General features: G+C 41.5%; 1 protein-coding gene across 1 annotated transcript in view; it reads left to right on the forward strand.

Moving 5' to 3' along the window:
• Positions 1–21,108, forward strand: part of ATG7 (autophagy related 7) — a 78,315-nt gene extending 57,207 nt beyond the window's left edge. The window contains exon 19 of the mRNA XM_038149150.1: positions 20,493–21,108. Within this exon, the coding sequence (XP_038005078.1) occupies positions 20,493–20,525 (33 nt within the window). The 3' untranslated portion in view covers positions 20,526–21,108. The remainder of the gene's footprint in view (positions 1–20,492) is intronic.
• The last annotated feature ends 233 nt before the right edge of the window (positions 21,109–21,341 follow it).

Raw genomic sequence — 21,341 nt, forward strand, 5'->3', positions numbered from 1 at the left:
TTTGGAAGTATTTCTGCTGTCATGCTATCCTTGTTTTAGTTGTCTTAAATAGAAAAATATAGCAGTCAGGGATTGGTTCTTTATTGTGTCCGAGTTGTCTTTTGAGGGATTTTAATAATTAACTGAGGGGGATATTTTAATATTTAAAGGGGAAAAAAAAAATCAAATGTCATTTGACTGTAAAAATACTTTTTTCCCTTTTTTTGCCAGGAGGAAAATAATCCTAAATTGAGAGGTGTCTTTAGCTTGTTTGGACTTGTTAGTCGTAACTAAATAAAACAATGTCTAAAGTGTTTGGTTTGGCTGAATTTTTCCTCATAGTTAAAAAAGTAAGGTTACCCTGTGCATTGTTTCCTTTACTCTAGGGTTTGCTATGATATTGTTTAGAGGAAGTCATGTCCTTGAATTGGTGGTGAAACCTAGTTTCTGACTGAGGTTAAACTTAAAGAAAAGGGGCAATTTACAGGACAGGCTTATTTGTGTGAGGCTGAACAAAAATCACTCTGCTGTCAGAGTCATAAATATTTATTCTTTAATCTTTAGTCATAAATATTTGTGATTTTACAAAGCAGAAGTTTTGAGTTTTGTTCCCAGGAGTGTGGTGAGTGTTGAGGTTTTGATTTTAAATTTCCAGTGCAAGCAGAGGGGTCTTCATTCTGAGGGAATGCCATAGGATCCTGAGGGATGGGTTTGGGTTTAAAAGTGATTTCATTCCATACTTTCACACTTTTATCTATTTTAATTTTATTTTTCAATAATCCCATAATTAAGGAACTGCACTGGAGCACAACATTTCTGTCTTTCTAAGCAGAAAATTCTGTCAGAGGTGGGGAAGCAAAAAGGTGAAGACAGAGACATTATCCCAGGGGAGAAAGTTCCCATGCAATAAATCACCTCCAGGTGTCCCTAACCTAATTTTTTTTCTATAATTCTATGCAAAACTCTAATAATTCTTGACATAATGAAAGATTGAAAGCTGAATTAAGTATAAATATGGAGAATATGTGCTGAACTTTGTGCCTATAATGGAGACAGCAAGATGAGGAAATTATATTTATAGAAATCTTGGAGCTTTCAAAAGACTGTAGAAATTGCAATTCTGGAGAATCAATTCATATTAATAATCCAGAAAGAAAAAAAAACAAAATTACAAAAGGATAGCTGGGGGTCAGTCTTTTAAAAATGTGTTTATGCAGGACCTCTCAGAACCCTGGAGTGCTTGTGCTGAGGATTTGCTTTCATTGGATCTTTTCACCTGTGCACTCTGCAAATGCATCAGATTGTGCAGGTGTGGAAAATGGTTGCTGCCTTTTCTCTTTGCCCTGGAAACCTTCAGCTGTCCTCACAGCTCAGCTTCTCATTCAGTCTGTGATTCTAAAAAAACCTGGGAAACAGCAAATTGTTCTAGTATGTGGTGAAAATATAAGGACATGCTGGGAACCAGCACCATGGAAAAAATTATTTTCTACCCTAATTAGTACTCAGGACTCTTAGAAAGTATTGCTGATAACACCCTCAGTTTGGTGGGGGGGGTTTGTGCCTTCTTGTTTTTCATTGGAGCAATAAAAGCAATTCTTGGAAAAATAAATATCACAGCTTATCTTGAGGATTCTTTCTCCAGGGGGAAACCTTGCTAAGTTCATGAACCTCTTCCAACGGTAGGGTTAAGATCTTGCTGGGCCAGATTTATCAAAGACATTATTCCATGAGTGAAGCTGAGCACGTGAGCAGTGTTTCAGTCCTGCTGAGTCCTTACAAGCTCCTGGGTTGAATGCTTGCAGGAACAGGAATGTTGGCTCACCAAAGGTGGGGAGCATGGCCGTGCCTCTGCCAAGCAGCAGCGCCGTGCCTTTCAGCTGGAAAAGAAATGCCAGATACTGGGATGTGTCTGGGAGGCTGCAAATAAATATTTGGATTGGCCGTGTCTTTAAAATGCATTTCAATTGATTTTATTGAGGCTGGCATCCTTCCAGAAGTGCTGAACAAACACTTTGGGATCCCATCCTTCATCAGCGAGATAAATGCCAAAACTCTGGCTGACTTCAAAGGAAGCAGAATGAAGATCTCAGTCCCCAAAGACACAGTGTGATTTTTATCTCCTGAGCAGGAGGGTCACGTGGCAGGGGTTGTTTGACAGGCAGGAATCAGGACCTGCAGGGAGGTGAGTGATTCCTCAGTGTTCCAATCACTGGAGGCACATGGAGCCTGGCCTCAGCCTGGTTTGAGCCTGGTTTTAAAGGTGGTTTCTCTCTTTAGATTTGTTGTTAAGCAGTCAGGATGTAACAGCTTGCACTGAGCAAAAAAAACTCCTTCTGTGATCCGATTGTCCAAATGAGTGCTTGCTTCAATCTTTTGTAATCTGATTTTTCAGCTGGAGTTGGTGACGTGGAACAATGGATGTCCTACAGCAGTGGCAGGCAAGGAGCAAGCACAGCAGGGTTGGCAGGGAAGGAAATAACCTTGTAGTAGGGAGGGAAATGACCTTGTAGTAGGGAGGAAATAACCTTGTAGTAGGGAAGGAAATAACCTTGTAGTAGGGAGGAAATAACTTTGTAGTAGGGAAGGAAATGACCTTGTAGTAGGGAGGGAAATGACCTTGTAGTAGGGAAGGAAATGACCTTGTAGTAGGGAAGGAGATCTCTTGTAGCAGGGACACTGAGTAGCTGGAAAAGCAAAACAACCTCTTGGTGTAGAATATTTATGTGTCAAGGAATAGCTGCCAAATCTGGGGTGGCTGGAGCTCACTCATTGCTCTGAGACTGTTGGACCACACAGCTCCATCTTCAGCCATCCCCATTCCTTTTAGGACTGCTATTGGATTCTGTTTGGGTTTTATTCCTCCCAGGTCACCTTCCCACTCTATCTCCCAGTGCCAGGCCCTTCAGGGAGGGTTTGGGGGCTCAAATTCAGCAGGAACTGGAGGGGATTGGGTGGTCAGGCCAAAATGAGGAGTGTGAGCTCAGAGATTTGGTGGGGATTGGTGGATTTGGGCTGGTTTGGTGGGGATTGGTGACTTTGGGCTGGTTTGGTGGGGATTGGTGGATGGTTTGATAGAAACTGTTTTGCTGTTCATAGCTGGATGCTTCTCCTGTTTCAAGCAGCTTTTCTTTCATCTTGAGACTCTTGGCTGTAAAGCATTCTCTGGAAAAATTAAGATAAAAAGCCTAAATATAGGTATTTGTTAACTTCCTCCTTCCAAATTCTCCACATCTCCTGTCCTGTGTCTCACTTTCTCTTCTGAGTCAATGATGACAGCTATGCCCATTTATAATTTTCTAATTTAAACAGAATTTTCTTGCATTGTGCCAAGCCAGGCACCAAGGGTTTTTTTAAGTTGCACTGATTGAGATCATTATTTTTCCTTCTGCACGTTGCTGTTCACTACTCAGTTAATACATGAAAGAAATGATCCATTTGAGAATCACGAATTGAAGAGAAAATGTTCACTAATTAACTCTATTATAAAACATTTAGGAGCAGTTGTAACATTAGTAACAATAGTTAGGTCTCCCACAATGAATAACCTGCTTATTTTCTTGCATTTCAAAGTCAGAATATACAGATATTTGTGGGGAGGATGTGTGCATCATCCCAGGACCCAATTCATAGGTAAAGGTTTCTCCTTTTGAGGGGTGGCTTCTTTCTAGTTCAACAAATAAACAAAAAAAATAAAGTTTTCCTTTGAGCCAGAGATGGGAATTTCATTCAGCTGTGCAGACAGCTGATGTGCCTTGGGGCAAAATATGGGAAGAAACAGATGGCCATAAAAGGAGAAGCACTGGGGAATAAAATAATTGAAAATTCCAAGCAAGAGTTTATAAATAAAATCTGTGGAAGCTTACTGTACAAAAACAAAAATCCAAGGTAAGAATCCTGCATTTTGTTTGAGTCTTAAAGGGAACAACCCAGGTAACTTGCTGGGTTTGCATTCACAGTCTTGTTTTGGGCTCTGTGCTCTGTGGAAAGTTTTGCCATGTTCCACAGGGATATGCACATCATGTAAATAAAAAGTGTATTATTTTAAATTGAATCTTACCTGCATTTGTCTGCAGGATGTTTTGACTGTGTTTGTTATTAGAGTGTTTTCTGCTCATAAAATTTAATAACAGCACGAGTCAAAACAGTTAAAAATTCAAATTGCAATGTTGTGAACTCCCTTTGAATTTTGCAAATTCCTCAAACCCATTCTCTGTGGGCCTTATAATGTCTGCAATTATAAATATTTCTCCTTAGGTAGAGGAATAATTCTTCGGGATTAAATAAGTGACTGGTCAGACTCTCTGTTCTGCCTCTTGGTGAAACACTTGTGTGCATCCAGCCCAGGCCATTTTATGATTCTATGATCTTGGTCATGATTTTAATTATTATATGTGAAAAGTCTTATTTGGGTGTAATTTGGATGTTCCTGGAGGTCCCTTCTAACTCCAAATATTCTGTGATTCTTGAGTACTGTGACAAGCCACTACAGTGTGTTGGGGTTGTGTGTCTGTCTGTCCCAAATTCTAATGTGTGTGCTGTCAAAAAGGTATTCTCCTCCTGAAACTGAACTTCTGTTCACTCACTGAAGGCGGGGGGAAGCCCATGTGTGTAGGTCAGCATAAAACATTGCATTTTGTCTTCCTTTCAAGAAATGCTCTTTATTTCTTGGTTGGTTGTTTCTTTCCAGTGTCTCTGAAGGAGGCAAACCCTGATTAAAAGAGCACTGAACGCATATCAAAGGCACAGCACTGTTTCCAGGGACGTTTCTTCATTTTTGTGTTGTAAGAATAATTACAACGAGTTTGATTTGCAGCTGCTGCCAGAGCAGCTCTTCCAGTCGAGTCGCCTTGGAGAAGGTTAAAAATATGGTGGGATCAGCCTGGGCTTCAGCCAGGGAGAAAACTTCTGTTCCTACTTGCCCAGCACGAGTGCAGAGTTCTCTCCTGCCCCTCTTCTCCTTCTCCCCCTCGTAGCCACGAGCACTCTGTCATGTTGACACTGGCACTGGAGCTGCCTTGCTTTGAGCTTGAGAGAAGCACTTTTATCATTTCTAATACACAGCCTAGGGCCAAAACAGACAAAGCAATTTGGGAGGACGAGGTTCAGCAGGAGGCTGGAATTCCCATTGTGCAGCCCTTTGGGAATAGCAGTCTGGAGCAGGTTTTGATCAGTCACAAGTGATAAAAACTGCCCTGCTGGGTCAGCTGAGCTCACTGGGGTGGGGCAGGCTCGTGGCCACCAGGCCTTGAACACAACAATTGTGATCTGCTTTGTTAGAGCTGTCAGAATTAACCCATCTTGCTTAATCTGGTTCTTAAACTTCAAAAATCATAATATTCCCACATATCCCAAGATTCACTTCTTTTGTTTAATCCTGTTCTTAAACTTCAATAATCATAATATTCCCCATATATCACAGTGTTTCACAATTGACTTATTTTGTTTAACCTAGTTTCTTAAACTTAAAAAATCATAATATTCCCATACATCCCAATATTTAAAACTCACTTATTTTGTTCAATCCAGTTCTTAAACTTCAAAAATCATACTATTCCCACATATCACAATATTTAAAACTCACTTATTACATTGGGGTGGGGACGAGCTCTTGGCCACCAGTCCTTGAACACAACAATTGTGATCTGCTTTGTTAGAGCTGTCAGAATTAACCCATCTTGCTTAATCTGGTTCTTAAACTTCAAAAATCATAATATTCCCACATATCCCAATATTTGAGATTCACTTCTTTTGTTTGATCCAGCTCTTAAACTTCAAAAATCATAATATTCCCACATATCCCAATATTTAAAACTCACTTATTTTGTTCAATCTGGTTCTCATACTTCAAAAATCCTAATATTTTCATATATCCCAATATTTAAAACTCACTTATTTTGTTTAATCTGATTCTTAAACTTCCAAAATCATTATATTCCCATATATCACAGTATTTAAAATTCCCTTATTTTGTTCAGTCTGGTTCTTAAACTTCAAAAATCATAATATTCCCTATATATCCCAATATCTAAAACTCACTTATTTCATTTAATCTGATTATTAAACTTCAAAAATCCTAATATTCCCACATATCGCAGTACTTCTCAAAGGTGCTGGTCCAGTTCATTGTTTTGGCCCTTCCAGAGGAGCAGTTAATTCCTCAGGCAGAGGTGCTGGAGGTGGCTTTACTGCTGCAGGAGGCTTTTGTGTGGCACTGATACTTTTCCATCTCCAGGGTTTTCCCTTTTTTTGCCCCATGTGGCCCTGTCCCTGCAGGTTTTCTCTCCAGTGTTTTACCCGTGTTTTGCACAGGGGATTTTTTCATTCCAGCACCTCTTAGTCCTTGATGTTGTCAGTCACCGTGGGCTTCTCCATGTTTTGATCTGTGCATCTCGTGACCAAACTCTCAGCTCGTCTAAAAATGATTTTATTTTATTTCAGTCTCCTTTTGAGCTCTGTTCCCTGGTGCTGTCAGTGTTCTGACACCTTCCTTCTCCTGCAGGATGTTTCCTCTCTGCAGTGATTTTAGAACCCAGGCAATAAATCTTTCATCTCAGTTTCTATGAAACACTTCCAATGAATCTCCTTGAACTCATTTTTTCAGAGAGTTGTCACCAATAATCAGACAACCTAAACATGTTTATCCTTCAGTCTCACTGCTGCATGATTTCATCTGTTTAGGTGCTGCCCTTTCTGGAGATGCTTCTCATTTCCCTTTTTTATGGATTGTAAATCAAAGTGACACCACCATTTTCTCAGAGAAACAAAAATTCCCTTTATTAGTGTAATTGTGCCGTGGTGAATAAGTCAAGGAACACAATTGCATCCCATGATCCTGCTGCTCTGATGTCCTTTGAGCTCTGTTACAAACATGAAGAAATGCAACACTTACCCCATTCCCCATTGTCTTTTAGTAACCCTTGACTCACTGCATAATTTTCCATAAGTTTTTATGGCACTTTTCATCTTTGCATGAGCTTTTATAATTCTAATAACTTGTTCCTTGTGCTGCCTTTTGGGTGATTTGTTGGGGTTTGACTCCTTTCTTTTGTTAGCAGCAGTGCCAGAATTTAAAAACCAGATTCCCCCCAATGAAATAATGGGATGTGCCTGCCCAGCTTTGTACTTGGGCTCCATATGAATTTCATTTCTCTTTGGTGTGGGAACAGTTCTAGTCTGGAGATAAATCCCTTTTTGATTGGCTGCTCTAAATAAAGCAAACAGCAATTGTCTCTAAACTAATGGCACTGATGTTATCACTTGCCCAGATTAGAACTCGGAGACATTGATGGAGATAAATAATTTCTTTTATTGAACCTGATCTTTTAGGGGTTTTGCTAGTGAAAAATAAATCCTCTTCCATTTTTTAACTACACATAAAGCCTAGACAAAGTTTTTTTATTCAAAATGGATGAAGCTCAAAGTAAGTTTAAACTATTTATTAAACATATTTTTATATATTAATTAAGAATTTGGTAAAATAAATTGTGTCTGTATCATATGCAAGGCTTAAAATTCTCCAGAATGCAAAATTGAGCTGAAGGGAAGAGTGGACATTTCCACATAAATATAAAAACTCCAACAGAATCAGTCCACCTTTGGTCATACCATGCTGCCAATGAAACAGAGAAATCCAAACCAGTAAGATTTGTGTGCTAATGTATTAGCACACAAAATATTAAATATTTTGCTGGTTGAGGGACATGAACCCAGCTTTGTGGAGCGGGAAGAGCTGTTGGCTGGTTTGGAACACGGATTAAAAACCTTGCTAGAATATTTTAGAAAGAATCCTGCTACCTGCTCCATCCCTTTAGCAATGAAGACAGCAGTTAGAGTTCCTGTCCCAGTTTGATCTGTGGTCCTCAGTGGGCACCGCAGCTCAGTCTGGAGATCTCTTCAAGCCATTCCTAAATTCAAAACCCCTGGCAGTGCTGGGGATTGTCCTTTCCCTGCTCAGGTGGGAGCTCCTGGCCACAGCTGCCTCCTGTGTCACCAGCTGTGTGGCCAGCCTGGCTGAGGGGGTTTCTTAGATGGAAAAGAAAGGGTGGAAAAACAACTTTGATGAGCTGCTTGACCTGTGTGGAAAGAGGCAGTGCAGATGTGGTGTAATATCCTTCCCCCTGAGCAGACATGACTAAACAGACTTTGTCTGCTCCCAACAATTAAGGAGTTTGCAGGGCCCCATGCAAGTTCCAGCTTGTTCCCAACTGGGAGAGGAGTTTTTCAGTTTGTGCACAGATATTTTAGCTGTTCGTGGTCTCTTCATTGTGGGGTTTGCTCAAGAACTTGAAATTTTTCAAGCAACACCTTAGTTTTCACTGCCAGCCTCTGGATTTTTGGATTCCCTGGAAGCAGCACTTTGTACAGCCCAAAAGCAGGCAGGCCTTGCTTCATGTGAGAACAAAGGCAGAAAATCCAGTGCTGTTTATTCATGGCCACAGCAGCTTTCTGTCCCCATGACTCACAGAGAGACCCCGAGAAGCTCTGCTCAGGTTTTTATTTACTGTGGAGACTCCTGAGTGTGAGTCTGGAGCTCTGCAGTGGCATCCCCGGGGTGCAGGCTGAGCCAGGGGCAGCTTTTGCACAATTAATAAGAGAAGGAGCAGGGAAATCACTAATTAAAGCTCAGACAGAAATAAATGAGGTTTTCCATGCTGGATGGGATGATCCCCTGGCTGCCCTGGCACTGAGGGTGTGGTTTGGGGGATCCTTCAGCTCCGAGGAGGGCTCAGAGCTGGACACACACAGGGATTTTGAGAAGGGCTTTGTGCCCTCACATCCCTCATTGTCTCTGGTAATTGGAGGAGTTTTCTGAAGCCAGTCTGAAATCCTGACTGCTCTTCATCCCAGAAAATGAAGCGTGCAGATGCAAACCTGAGATAGGATTGTTAAGGGCTGGGTGGTGTTTGGTGTTGCTGGTTAATGTTATGGAACTTTGGTTGTTGTTGTTGGGATTTTAGTGGGGCTGCACAAAGGGATACAGAAGTTTCCATGAGCAGTTCCTTCCTACATCACCAACCTCACTCTGACCAATGTTTAAGGTCAGATCAGTGGGAAATGAGTACATCACAACAGGACAGCTTCAGAAAACATCTCCTTGACTTTCAAACCAAGGATCAAAAAGCATGAGTTTGTACTAATTATAGATTATTTATTAATTGAAATAATTAGGCAGCATTGGGTTAAATATTTCAATTTGCTGTGTAGGTTTTTCAGCTGGAGCTTCACTGCAGTGCATGCTGAGCAGCACGTGAAAAACAAATGCCATCCCTCTTTCCTATAGCAATCTCCCTCTGCCACCAAGAAATAAGCTTTAAAATAAAAAAAATTCAGTTAAGATGCTCAACCCACTGGAGGATTAAATTGTTCATGAAATACAACTGATTCCTTTGAGTAACATCATAATGGCAGCACAGCTTAACTTGTTTGGTGACCTCAGTTATTACATTGAATAGTTTGTATTAGAGAAGGAAGAAATTGCTTTTTAAAAAGAAGTTATTGCTGTAGGTGAATTACGTGTGAGCAGGAAGATTCTTAAAGCTTGCTTTGTCTTAAAGAGTGCACGGATAGAGCTGTGATTTGTAAAAATCACCCTGTAAACAAGTTTATTCTCTGCATTGCAACTGTGTGTGTCTGGAATAATGCATCAAGGTTGCCTGTGCTAGGTGTTGGTCACCACAGACTTTTGTCCGTGGAAGAAACAGCTCATGACTTTAAAGATGAAGGCAAACTTTGCTTCATCTTCACAATGCAACTAAACTATATTAAACGTTGTGCAGAGGGGCAGAGAAGAATGTCTCTAATTCAGATTTAGCTCATTAGAAAATATCTTCTGCTACCCATAATAAAAAACGAAATGGGGAAAAGCAGCCATCCCTGATGTGGAGGAAATCAAAACCTCGGGTTTTAGTTGCAATATAAAAATTTTATACAGTTCTGAGAGCAAAGAACTTCAGTAGAATAATGGTGCTTTTATTTATCACACCAGAAGAGAAGTATCAGAGGTACATAACAGCTCTTAAATAAATTCTGTGCTGAAGTGGTAGCACTTGAAAGGTTAATGCAGAAGGGGGGGTCTGAAAACACAAAATTCACTTTTCGGAGCGCCCAGTGAGGATGTTTGGGTGGAATCCTGCTCCTGGGAAAACTGTACTTTGTGTTCCATGTCCTTTAGGCGGTTGTTTGGGTTGGGGTTTGGGTTTTTTTGAAGTCTCTGCATTACACAACAGTTGAATGCAGCACTGGCATTTTGCAAGAACATTCCATTGAGCCAGGAATAGGGATGTGGAGATTTGGTGTGGAATCAGGGTCAGAATGAGTGGTTCTGGAGCTGAGCTTGGGATCCCTGGCAGTGCCTCAGGCCAGGCTGGACAGGGCTTGGAGCAGCCTGGGACAGTGGAAGTGTTCCTGTCCATGGCAGGGGTGGCACTGGATGGGCTTTGAGGTCCCTCTGAACACAAACCGTTCTGGGATTCTGTGATTCCAGAAGTGTAATATCATTTTAAACGTTTACAAAAGAGTAAAAAGAGTATAAACCTTTTACTTTAAGGGGGGGGGGAAGGTGTGTGTGTGTATATATATATATATATATATATATATATATATATATATATATATATATGTGTGTGTGTGTATGTGTGTAAATTTTTATATCTATATATAGAAATATAAAATATATCATTTATGTAATATATATTTAAATATATTAATTATAATAATATAAAATATATTTTATAATAAATATAAATTTTTATTTCTATATATATTTAATTTGGGGGGAGGGCACCTGTAAAGGTGTAACTCATAGCATATTCTATGCTCCAAGAGCTGGTGGAGCCTGCTCCTCCTGGCACCAAATGGAGCTGGAATGGCACTTCTGGGCTGGGTGCTCTGGGATATGTCCCTGCTGAATGCTGATGCAGCCTGGAATCACCTGGCTTGTGCATCCTGCTGGGAATCCCAGCATGACAGGAATAGCCCTGAGGGCCCTGCAGTGTTTGACCATTTTCTGTTTGAATTCAAACTCTTAATTGTTCAAAATTATTTGGAACAACCTCATAAGTCTATTCCAGATCTTTCTTTGCAGGGGAAGAAGAGGTGAAGTGACAAAAATGAGATATTTAGGGTAATGTAGATTTAGTGCCATGAAGAAGTGAAGTTTGTTCTCATAGTACAGGAGATCTGTTGTTTTTTTAGGATGGATTTTATGGCCAATCCATTGAACATCCCAGCTCTGTATTCCCATTTTGAAACCACTCTCACTCTATCTGCTGCAATCAGATTTTAAAGTGGCTTCTCACTCTGTCGCTCTCAGCTGGACTCAGGAGGTCTCTGTGATCCCAGCAACTCGTGGAGCTGCAATCACAGCACAGGCCAGGAGATCAAAGCCACCCCAGATGGGGAGCAGGGAGCTCTGAGCCAGAACAAGCTGTTTGCCCTGTCAGCAGCTGGGAGCTCTGCTGGAGCACATCTGGGACAGCCCTGGAGCTCCTGGGCTGGGATCCACAGAGGGCAGCTGGGCTTTGCTAAGCCTGGCTGAATAAACCTGGAAGAGCAGGGTTGGTTTGGAGCTGGATCACCCTGCAGGGGCTGTGTTTGTCCCTCTGGGCCCAGCTGAGGAAGTGCAGCAGGGTGGGTTTGGTTTGGGGTCACTGAACAATTCAGTGCCCCCACAGACACCACATGGCTGGGGTGGTGATGGACTCTTCCAGCAGCTTTGGGAGGAGGTTCAGCCTCCATCAGGAGCTTGGGAGAACATTGCTTTGGTCCTGGGAATGAAAAACCAACAGCAGAGCAAGTGGGCACCTGCTTTGTTACAGCAGGTCCAGAGAAAAATTCAAATTAAACAAGATTTGATAGCTAGGACACAACTGCTTGCAGACAATCTGTTAGTCCAGCAGATGTTGAAATTCTGTGGTCAGAAAATCAAAAGCAATTCTGAAAGGGCTTGCAGAATCCAGATCCCTGCGAGAGCCTCCAGGCCCAAAATCTCTGCACATCACATCAAAACTCTTGTTTGTTCCATTTCTGTATTGATTGAAGTGTCACAGGAATAAATCTGACACCTGGACCCAGGTTTTCAGCAGAATCTGGGTTGGACATATGGTCTTAAATCACTACAAAAGTTTTTGAGTGAAGTTGAGGATGCCTCTGTTGTTTATTGTTAATTTATTGTTAATTTATTGTTAATTTATTGTTAATTTATTGTTATTTTATTGATAATTTATTGATAATTTATTGATAATTTATTGATAATTTATTGCATGGGCCTAGCAAATGTTTCCAGAGCAGGGCAAGGTGCTTGCAGAGGTCTCTCACTGCTGAGGAACCTTCTGCTTTTTCAGGTTTTTCTGTCTATTTGTAGCAAAACCAGACCAGAAACCTGATCTGCCTGCTCTATTTCTAGAACATCATTACCTTACCTTTAATAACTGATTTTTTTTTTCCTCTTTGTGCTTTTATACCAGCCCTTGCAATTTTCTGAGTAATATTTATGTTGCTAAAGCTGATGGGAAAAGTGTCAGGATTAATCCAGAGGGAAACTGGCAAGTAAGATTTTGAAACAAATGGATTTATCTCCCCTAAGTTTCTGAAGTATACAACATGAAATAAATCTGATAATCCAGTATCCTCTGAGCACGTAACAGTGCAAACCATGTTCTTTCACTCCCTCAGTTCATATTTTCAGGAATGATTTAGTTTCTAACTGTATGAAGAGCATTCCTCCTGTAAAAGAGGAGAGAGGAGGAAGTTTTCCCTACCTTGCTGCTGCCTCCTCCACAGGATAGAAATGTTGTGTACACACCACATGGATCTCCATGGAAGCAGTGATGAGATTAGTGAGCTCACTGGGTAAATCCAAGTTTTCATGAATTCATATTTTGATTGCATTTCAAGTTTTCTGTTCCTCGTGTGTTACAGCCAGTGCACGAGGGGGAGGCTGGTGACACTAAAGCTGTGCACAGAATTCACATGTAAGATGACACAGCTGCGTGTGGGACATGTGCTCATTTTTCCTGCCCAATGTTCTTTTCTGATAATGGGAATCGAGCTGAAAAGGATCCCTGTTGTTGGGTTTGGCATTATTTAGGATAATGTATATTTTGCTTGTGTTTGCCAAGCTGCACTGGGTGAGGATGGAATGGGATTGATCAGACTTGAAATGCTGAAACTTGGCTCAGTCAGGGTTAGGTGACCTTCCAATAATGCCTTTGATTGGCATGGGAATCTGTGTCCCATCTGAAAATGATCTGTGCTCTTCGATCAGTCACTAAAGCCTCGAGGATTTCTGTGGATTTTTTTTTCCCCTTGTAGAATTTGGGAGATTTTTTAAAAGAAGAGGAAGATATGCCCACTTCTCAGGGGCAGTGTCCCTTCATGATCTGATTTGTAGATGTCAGTCCAAGTTCCTTCTCCCAGCCAAAACCCTAATTCCATGGAGGCTGCTGGGATGGTTCCTCAGCAGTGTGCGCCCTGCCTGGCCAGCCAGTGGCAATTCCTGGGAATAAATGAGAATTAGCCTGTCTGAGGTGAGCACAACTCCAGAGTTCAGCATCTTGGAGCTGCTGGGAAGACTGGATGCACAATGGTTGGGAAGACTGGATCCTCACAATGGTTCTTCACAGCCCCTGACACAGGTCGTGCCAGAAGGGTGTTGCTCTGTCAGGGGCTGTGAAGAACCGTTGTGAGGATGGTGATGGTGAGGGTGATGATGATGGAAGACATAGTTATGGATTGGTGCTAGCTGTGGGCTAATTTAACCAGGATGATCCTTGTTTCAAGAGATGATTTAATCTCCTATTTGGATGTGAAAACACCAGAGCAGGGTTCTTGGAGAGGCTGGGGAATCTGAGAATTGTTTAAAACTCCAAACTGGACAAACCATTCTGGAATTTGGGGTGGTTCTGCGACAGGAGCTGAACACCCTGGGGCCGTGAGCCCTGCTTTGGGTGAAGGGTGGACAAAAGGATTTCCAGAGGAGTCCTGGAGCTCAGGGATTCTGTGCCCCTTAGAGCACTGAGTGTCCCTTAAGTCCCATCTTTTACAATCTCTTCATTATTTCTGGGTTGTTCATTCCTGCAGAATGTGGAGTTAATCTGCTGCTCTTTTTTAGGCAGTAATTACCAAATGTTTGATTTTTATGATCTGAAAGCTCATTTAGAGGCCTCTGACTGCAGTTCTGCATCACCTGGGAGTTAAAAAGATGCAATGGGACATGGCAAATTCTGGATTTACAGCAAAACAAATACAGCAAATTCAAATGCAGGTGTAGAAATTCAGGTGTAGAAATGGTTTCATTATTCTGAGATCCATTCATGTATCCAATCCTCATTTCCTGTACAAGCCTTGAAAGGAAATTTGCCTTTATATCTGTACTATCAATTTCTTACAGGACTTATAAATATGAAGACTATAAACTTAGAGTTTTATTTTTAATGTCAAACCTGGGCACATCAAAGGGGGAAGGTGACTGATAGAAGAATTCAAACATACACTATTAAATACTACAGTGTTTTATTTTCATTTCAGTCAAAGGCTTTCTATCAGATTTAATCATTCCTGTGACAGAATTTCCATTAATTGTGGCTTCCTTCAAGCACACGTTCCCCTTGGACAGCTGCCTGTTAGTGGTAGTAAAATGAAGCTGAAAATCCCACCCAAAACAGAATAATGGCATCATCAAACGTGCTTGGGGGTGTGTTTATTTATTTTCCCACTTGTTTGCAGTTTTTAAGAGCCTTTTTAAGAAAAGACTTGGTTGTAGAAAGTCTCCTCTTTAGAGACTTTGCAGCAGCTCCAGTGCTTTGCCCTGAAAAATGCCCTTTTCAGCCCAAAGTCAGGAGAGAAATGGGGTTTGTGTTTGCTGCTGCTGTGCTCTGGGACTTTTCTTCCCTCATAAAACAAGGAACAATGGAAGGAAATCTGTCTGGGGCATTTTGATACCAGAAAAACCCTCGTGTGCATTTTTATTTGTTTCTCTTTTTTTGGTATTGTTTCGTTAATTGTTAGTCGTGACCAAAAAAAATCCTTTTTGTGAATGTTTTCATGTCGTTTTCTATGAATACCTGGGAAAACTGCTCTGAACCCAGGAGGGGCTAATTAGGGCTTGGTGCTACTGCTTGTATATCTGCTTGGAACTGGAGATATTAAAAAGACTTTCTAGCTAAAGGTTTATTTGTAAATAAATATTTTCTGTGCTGTTTACTTGCCTTTTTCTGTTTTGTTCTTAAAAACAGCTTTCAGAGATATTTAGGCTTTAAGGTCCCTTCCAACCCAAACCATTCTGTGCTTTTAAGTGTTGTACATGTATTTTTAAAAATTTCATACAAGAGGAACTTGTAGAAGAGTTTATTTGTTGAGATTAAAATGAGAATGCCCATCACCCTGACCTTGCAAGCTGTGGCTGTGGGCTGAAAATACAGAATTTTGGAAAGGCTGGAAGGGCAAAACAAGCAGCTGTCAGCACCAGCACTGAAAAAAAAAAAATAGGTGCAAGGCTGATGGACTTGATTTTATTGCAAGGTGGTGAAGGGAAGGCTGTGGGGCAGAGGCAGAAAAAGAGAATTTGTGGAGGTACCAGGGAGGCCAGGGATTTGTCAGCCACTGGGATAGAGCCACTGTGTGCAGGGATCTGGAGAAATTATCCATCCTTTTCTGCACCTGCTGCTTAAACAAAGAGCTTGAAGAAAGAAAAGCAGGTTTTAGAAGCCTTGGATTTGATTTAATTTTTTAGGTGAATTTCTGAATGTTTAAGTTTGGAATTGATGTGTCAGCTGAAGGATGAAATACCTGCTAGGTAAATGTTCAGATTATGGCCTGATTCTGGGTGTAGGTGAATTAGAGGAAGTTTGAAGGTCTTTTTTAAAAAAAAGCTTTGGGGAATGACTGCAGGATGGGAGCAGAAGTGGCTCCTTGCTGGAGTGCACTCTGCAGCTGCAGGCAACCAGAGGAGGAATCATAAAGTGGGAAAATAATAAAGCCTGGCTGAGTGACACCAGTTTAGGAGCTGTGCTTGTGGAAGTTCAGTTTGCAGGTACCAGGTGCTCCTGTGCTAGGGAAATGCAAGACTCAATTCCATGGGGTTTATTGAAAGTGCAGTCTGGAAAATCAATCTGTGGGAACTGGGGGCTTTCCCCTCCTCATTCTTCTTATTATTTATTATTTTATATATTCCTATTATTTATCATTTATTTCTATTCTTGGATCTTGGACAGCGAGGAGTGCCCTGAGCAGCTGAGGAGTGCCCTGAGCAGCTGAGGAGTGCCCTGAGCAGCTGAGCAAAGCCAAATCTCCCCTCGGTGCACCCTCTTGGGGCTTCTTTCCTGTGGGGAAGGGGGATGGGAGGGAATTGTTGAGTGTGCAAAACTCAGAGTGTGCTGGGCTTGAGGGAGATGAGGGAAGGGCTCCCTGTGCAGAGGGAGAGATGAAAGGAGGGTGCTGAACTTTGCAGTTCCCCCCTCAGTGTGTCTGCACGGGCTGCAGGTTGGAACTTGCAGGGATCTAATGAATGTCAGGGTGCAGTTTGGCTTTTGGTGCTGTCCCTGAGGTGCAGCCAGGGATGGAGCGGGTCCCACAGCGGGTGGTGCAGCCTGGCCAGGTCACCTCAGCACATTCAGCCACATGTCCACACCCACCTGGGGATGTTCAGCCAGATAGCCACGCTGCAGAGTGATTTAGGCTGCCCAGAACCCTGGTGTATCCTCTCCGTGGTAAAGCACAGAGCTAGAACATGATTTACCTCATATCTGTCCAAAAACATTTTATTGCTGTAAAGTAGCAAAAAGTTGCTTGAATGCGCTTTCTTTTCATTAAAAATCCTGATTGTTTCTAAATCATAGGGTGAGATTTGATGATTACTCTGCAGCCCTGTTCTGATGTGATCTCAGCTGTGCTGTTCGATTGATGACACGTTTCATTTTCAGCCTTTAGAATTTTACTCTTCACTCCCCACCATATGTGAAGCATTCATAACACAGCAAACCCTGTGGTTTGCATCAAGAATCTCCTCCAGGTCCTCCTGAGCAGCGTGTTTTGCTCCATGTGTCTGTAAATTAACCTCACTTGTGTGTAGAAAACAACACATGTGGGGCTTGCTTGGTTGGTTGGCAGTTTGGAGGCAAGAAACTTCTCAGAATCCCCTCAAGGTACATTTCTATTCTTGCAAGTTTATTTAGAAGATAAACAATCATTGAATCACAGATGTTAATTGGAGGATGCAAAGCCTGGCTAGGTGAGCACAAGGTTTGGAGCTGTTGTTGAGGAAATTCAGTTTGCAGGTGTTCCTGTGCTAGGGAGGAAATGGAAGACTCAATTCCATTGGATTTATTGGAAGTGCGGTCTGGAGCTGTGGAAAATCAAAATGTGGGAATTTGTGGCTCCCTCCCCTCCACCATTCTTCCTATAATTGACAAAAATAATAGTTGGACTTGCAAGAAAACAAAGTATGGGAATTCTTCCCTTCTCCTGAATAGCCAGAATTTGCATGTGAAATTTAAGAAGCTCTCCCAAGAAGCTTGAATGGAAAAGCAGGTATTGGAAGGAGCAGGTGCATTCAGATAATCTGCCCAGGTCTGTGCAGGCTGGGGTGGGGCTGGCAGCTGCTTCATTATCTCCTCACTCTCTGACTTCTCTCTTTGCCTGGAGCTGTGTTTGGGTTTGCCTCGCTCAGGTGTGCTGCAGGACAGAGGAGACGTGAAAAAAATCCAAATTCACAGCTTGGTTTGGAAACCAGACTCTTTGGACAGTCATTTCACACGTTTTCTTTCTTGGCTTTCTGTATTTCATTTCCTCTCTTAAAAGGTTCACTCTTTTGAAGTCATCCCCAGAGTTTGCACAGTCATCATCTGTTAAAGTTTACACATCATTTTTGAAAACATCTTTTGCTCTTAGTCAGGAGCCTGTGATAATTCAGCTGCAGTATTCCACACAACTTCCTTTGCACAATCCCGTGGAGCTTGTTTTCTTGAAGTCAATTGCAATTGTTAACTTCTGTATTGAATCTTTCTCTTTTGTTTTGGGTTTTCCTCTTCCCTTTGCGTGTACTTTGTTTAGATACATCTACCTTGTTCTTTCCAACCTTTGTAAATGGGACACAAAATGCTGTGCTGGAATTTTGGAAGTGTCCAAGGCCAAGTTGGATTTGGGTTGGGGCAGTTTGGGAGAGTGGAAGGTGTCCATGCCCATGGAATAAAATCAGCTTTAAGTCCCTTTCAACCCAAGCCATTCTATGGTTTAATGGCTCTGAGATTGCATGAAGTGTGAACTGCCTTATAAAACCCTGTTCTCCTGGAGGGAAAATACTTTCAATCATTTAAAAATCATCCTCCTCAACGCAGGATGTTTGAGTGTTGGTTAAGTACCTGGGAACCTCACTTTCAGTGTTTTTGTGAATATTTTTTGTTCAAAGCCTCCTTTTTGTTCAAAGCCTCCTAGAAGAGAGCTGAGCTTTGGACAGGAGAGAGTTTCCTTGTCAGGGCTGCAGTCCGTGGGCTTTGTTGTCAGGCTCTGGCCTAGGGGGACTCTCTGAACTTGGGATTTCTGCTTTTCTCTGCCTTGAATCATACCCTAAACTCTATTTAAAGATTTTGGGTTTTGTATTTATTTTCCACATCCTTGACCCTGACTGGCGAGCTGGACATTTGTGTTTGCCTTGGCACGCTCCGAGCTGCTCATCTAGGGCAGGATGAAAACTCTTTTTTTCCTTTTGTAAACAAACTGTTCCTCAGGATTTTCCATAAGGATTTACACCACCATTTTGTGCCTCTTCTAGGAACAGAGAAAACCTTGCCATTCAGAGTTTTCCTTTTACACAGCAGAGAAATGTTTGATTTTATGTCTCTCCCCAGGTTGGATTGGAAGAGCTTTTTTTCAGAACGTTTTTAAATTCCAGAAGTAGTCCATTTTTTTTTCCTCTGAGGGTTTATTAAAGCTATAGGTCAATAGGCATTGCTGCCTGTCTAGAAAAGGGGTTATTTGTATTTTTTATTTGTCTACCCACTGCAGTGAGAACAGTGCCCCATTGTCCAGGCACTGGGTGCGTGTAAAACACCGCTTTGTGCCCTGAAGAATTTACAGCCTAAAGAGCTGCTCATGCTCTGCTGCCAGGGGGTTGGATATATTTTAGTGGCCAGGATGTAAAATGAGAGAATAACTCAGCTGGCCACTTGATGCCAGCACACAGGTTGTGTTTTGGAACAGAGGAGCTGAGTTTTATTTCCCCTGGGACACAGAAATGCTGCTGCTCCTCTGGCCAGGGGTTTCTGGGGGCTGTGTGCTCTGCAGAAATGGCATTTTTGTGCTTCTCCTCCAAACCACTTGTCAGTGTCATCTGCAGCACTCCACAAGTGTTGCAGATGATTTAGGCAAGTTTGAAATGCTCCCAGTCACAGATGCAGTTTCATGTATCATAAACTTGCTGTTGTTGGGATTAAATCCAGCTCGAGGCTCAGTACCCATGGCAGTCCTGAGCTTAAACCCTGCCAGGTGCAAAGAGGGGCTTTGCCATGAGCTAAACCCCTGAAATATCAGAGAAGGTGTTTTAGGAGCATCCCTGTTTCTCAGGAAGGAAAAGCTTGGAGGATACCATGAGAATATTTTCTCCCCTCAGATAGCTCTGCAAATCCCTGGTGGGAATTTCCTCCACTGCACCTGTGTGTTCACAAGGACACCTGGATATTCTGGGAAAATACTCTTTTTTCCCCCACTCTAGAACCATTTACCGGCCAAGGGCAAGTCAGAAAGTAAAAGTACAATGATGCTATACAGCAGAAAAAAAATGGTGCAGTTTAATTCTTTTTTAAGCAGTAAAAAGGTACAAATTTCCAGATAACTTCTTGTCCTTAAGATGCTGTTTATGAGATCTAATATCTAGGTGTAAAAGGACCAATCAATTCCTCATCAATGTCTAGAAACTTCTCTGCATTGTTTAGTAAAATAAGCTGTTTATTAGAAGTGATTACTCAGGTGAAGTGTGTGCCAATAATTCAGCAAACCAACCCAAAATGGCTGGGGTTTGAGTTGAGCCAAACTGTAAATGATAATAAATAGCAAATAGCCACATTTATTTATTATCTGTAAATGACAATACATAGCAAATGACCAAATTGATTTATTTTCTGTAAATGATAATAAATACCAAATAACCAAAGTGAAAAATGCTGAAAATTTGTTAAAATATTAAAAATACCCCCCAAGATTACAAAAAAAAACCTTACTAGAAATGATAATAAATAGCAAATAGCCACATATATTTATTACCTGTAAATGATAATAAATAGCCAAAGTGACAAAGGCTGAAAAGTAGATGTTTAAAATACCCCCAAGATGACAAATAACTATTGGTGTGTGGTTGTTAACAGAAGAGGAAAATACTGAATTTTCTGTAATGCTCCATTGGTGCTAGTCAGCAGTCCATAAAATGCTATTTATTATTGCTTTTAAACAGCAATGTGAATTTTTCAAAGTGTTTTAAGAGCATATTTCAACTGCACAAGCTAAAACTCCTTTTTTTGTTGCAGATCTGGGACATGAGTGATGATGAAACAGTTTGAAATCAGGTGCTGAGGAGGAGGAGGATGCTCTGGAGTGCAGCCCTGCCTTTTATCTCTGCTTTGAGGAGTTAATGATTGCTTACCCCTCCTGGCTGCTGGAAAGACAAACAAACAGAACCCACGTTTTGCCATGAATAACTTCTCTGAAAAAGCAGTCTCTTATGGACAGAACCCACCATGTTTTCATTTTCATTGTGTAAATAACTGCAGCAATGTGCTTGTGTTTAAACCTGGTCTGTCTTCTTTTTTTTGTTTGTTTTGTTTGGTTTTTTTTTTTTTTTTCTTTTTTTAAGCTTCTAAATATGGCTTACATATAAAAATGCTGCTTAAGTAACTTTGGGTGGTTTGTTTGGGCCAGGTTTTCTTTTGCTTCTCAGTGGCCATGTCCAAGCAGCATTTCTGAATGGCTTTTTTCATCTCTCTCAGATTTGGGGCAATTCAGTTGGAATTTGTGAAGATTGAGCATTTTCTGCTCTTGGGAGTTCAATTTAATGTCCAAAGGTGGGGAGGAGTGGGGAAGGACCTGAACCTGCTGCCTCCACCACAGGAACTATCTGCAAACACGAATTTCAGGTGCAGTTGTTCTGGATGTGTCCATGGAGTTGTCATTCCCTGTGAAGATCCCATCTTTTCATGCTATGGAAACAAAGTGGTTTGACTGATTTTTGCCCAAGAAAGACCAAAATGCATTTATATCATGATTAGGCTCCCCCGAAGCTCAGAGAAGGCTCTGGTATATAGTGAAAAATCACTTTAGGAGGTGGTGGGTCATTGATTCAGTCAAAACCTGTAGGGAAATGCTTCAGTGAAATGAGA

The sequence above is a fragment of the Motacilla alba genome, chromosome 12 (genome assembly GCF_015832195.1).
Source record: "Motacilla alba alba isolate MOTALB_02 chromosome 12, Motacilla_alba_V1.0_pri, whole genome shotgun sequence".
NCBI classification, from domain to species: Eukaryota; Metazoa; Chordata; class Aves; order Passeriformes; family Motacillidae; genus Motacilla; species Motacilla alba.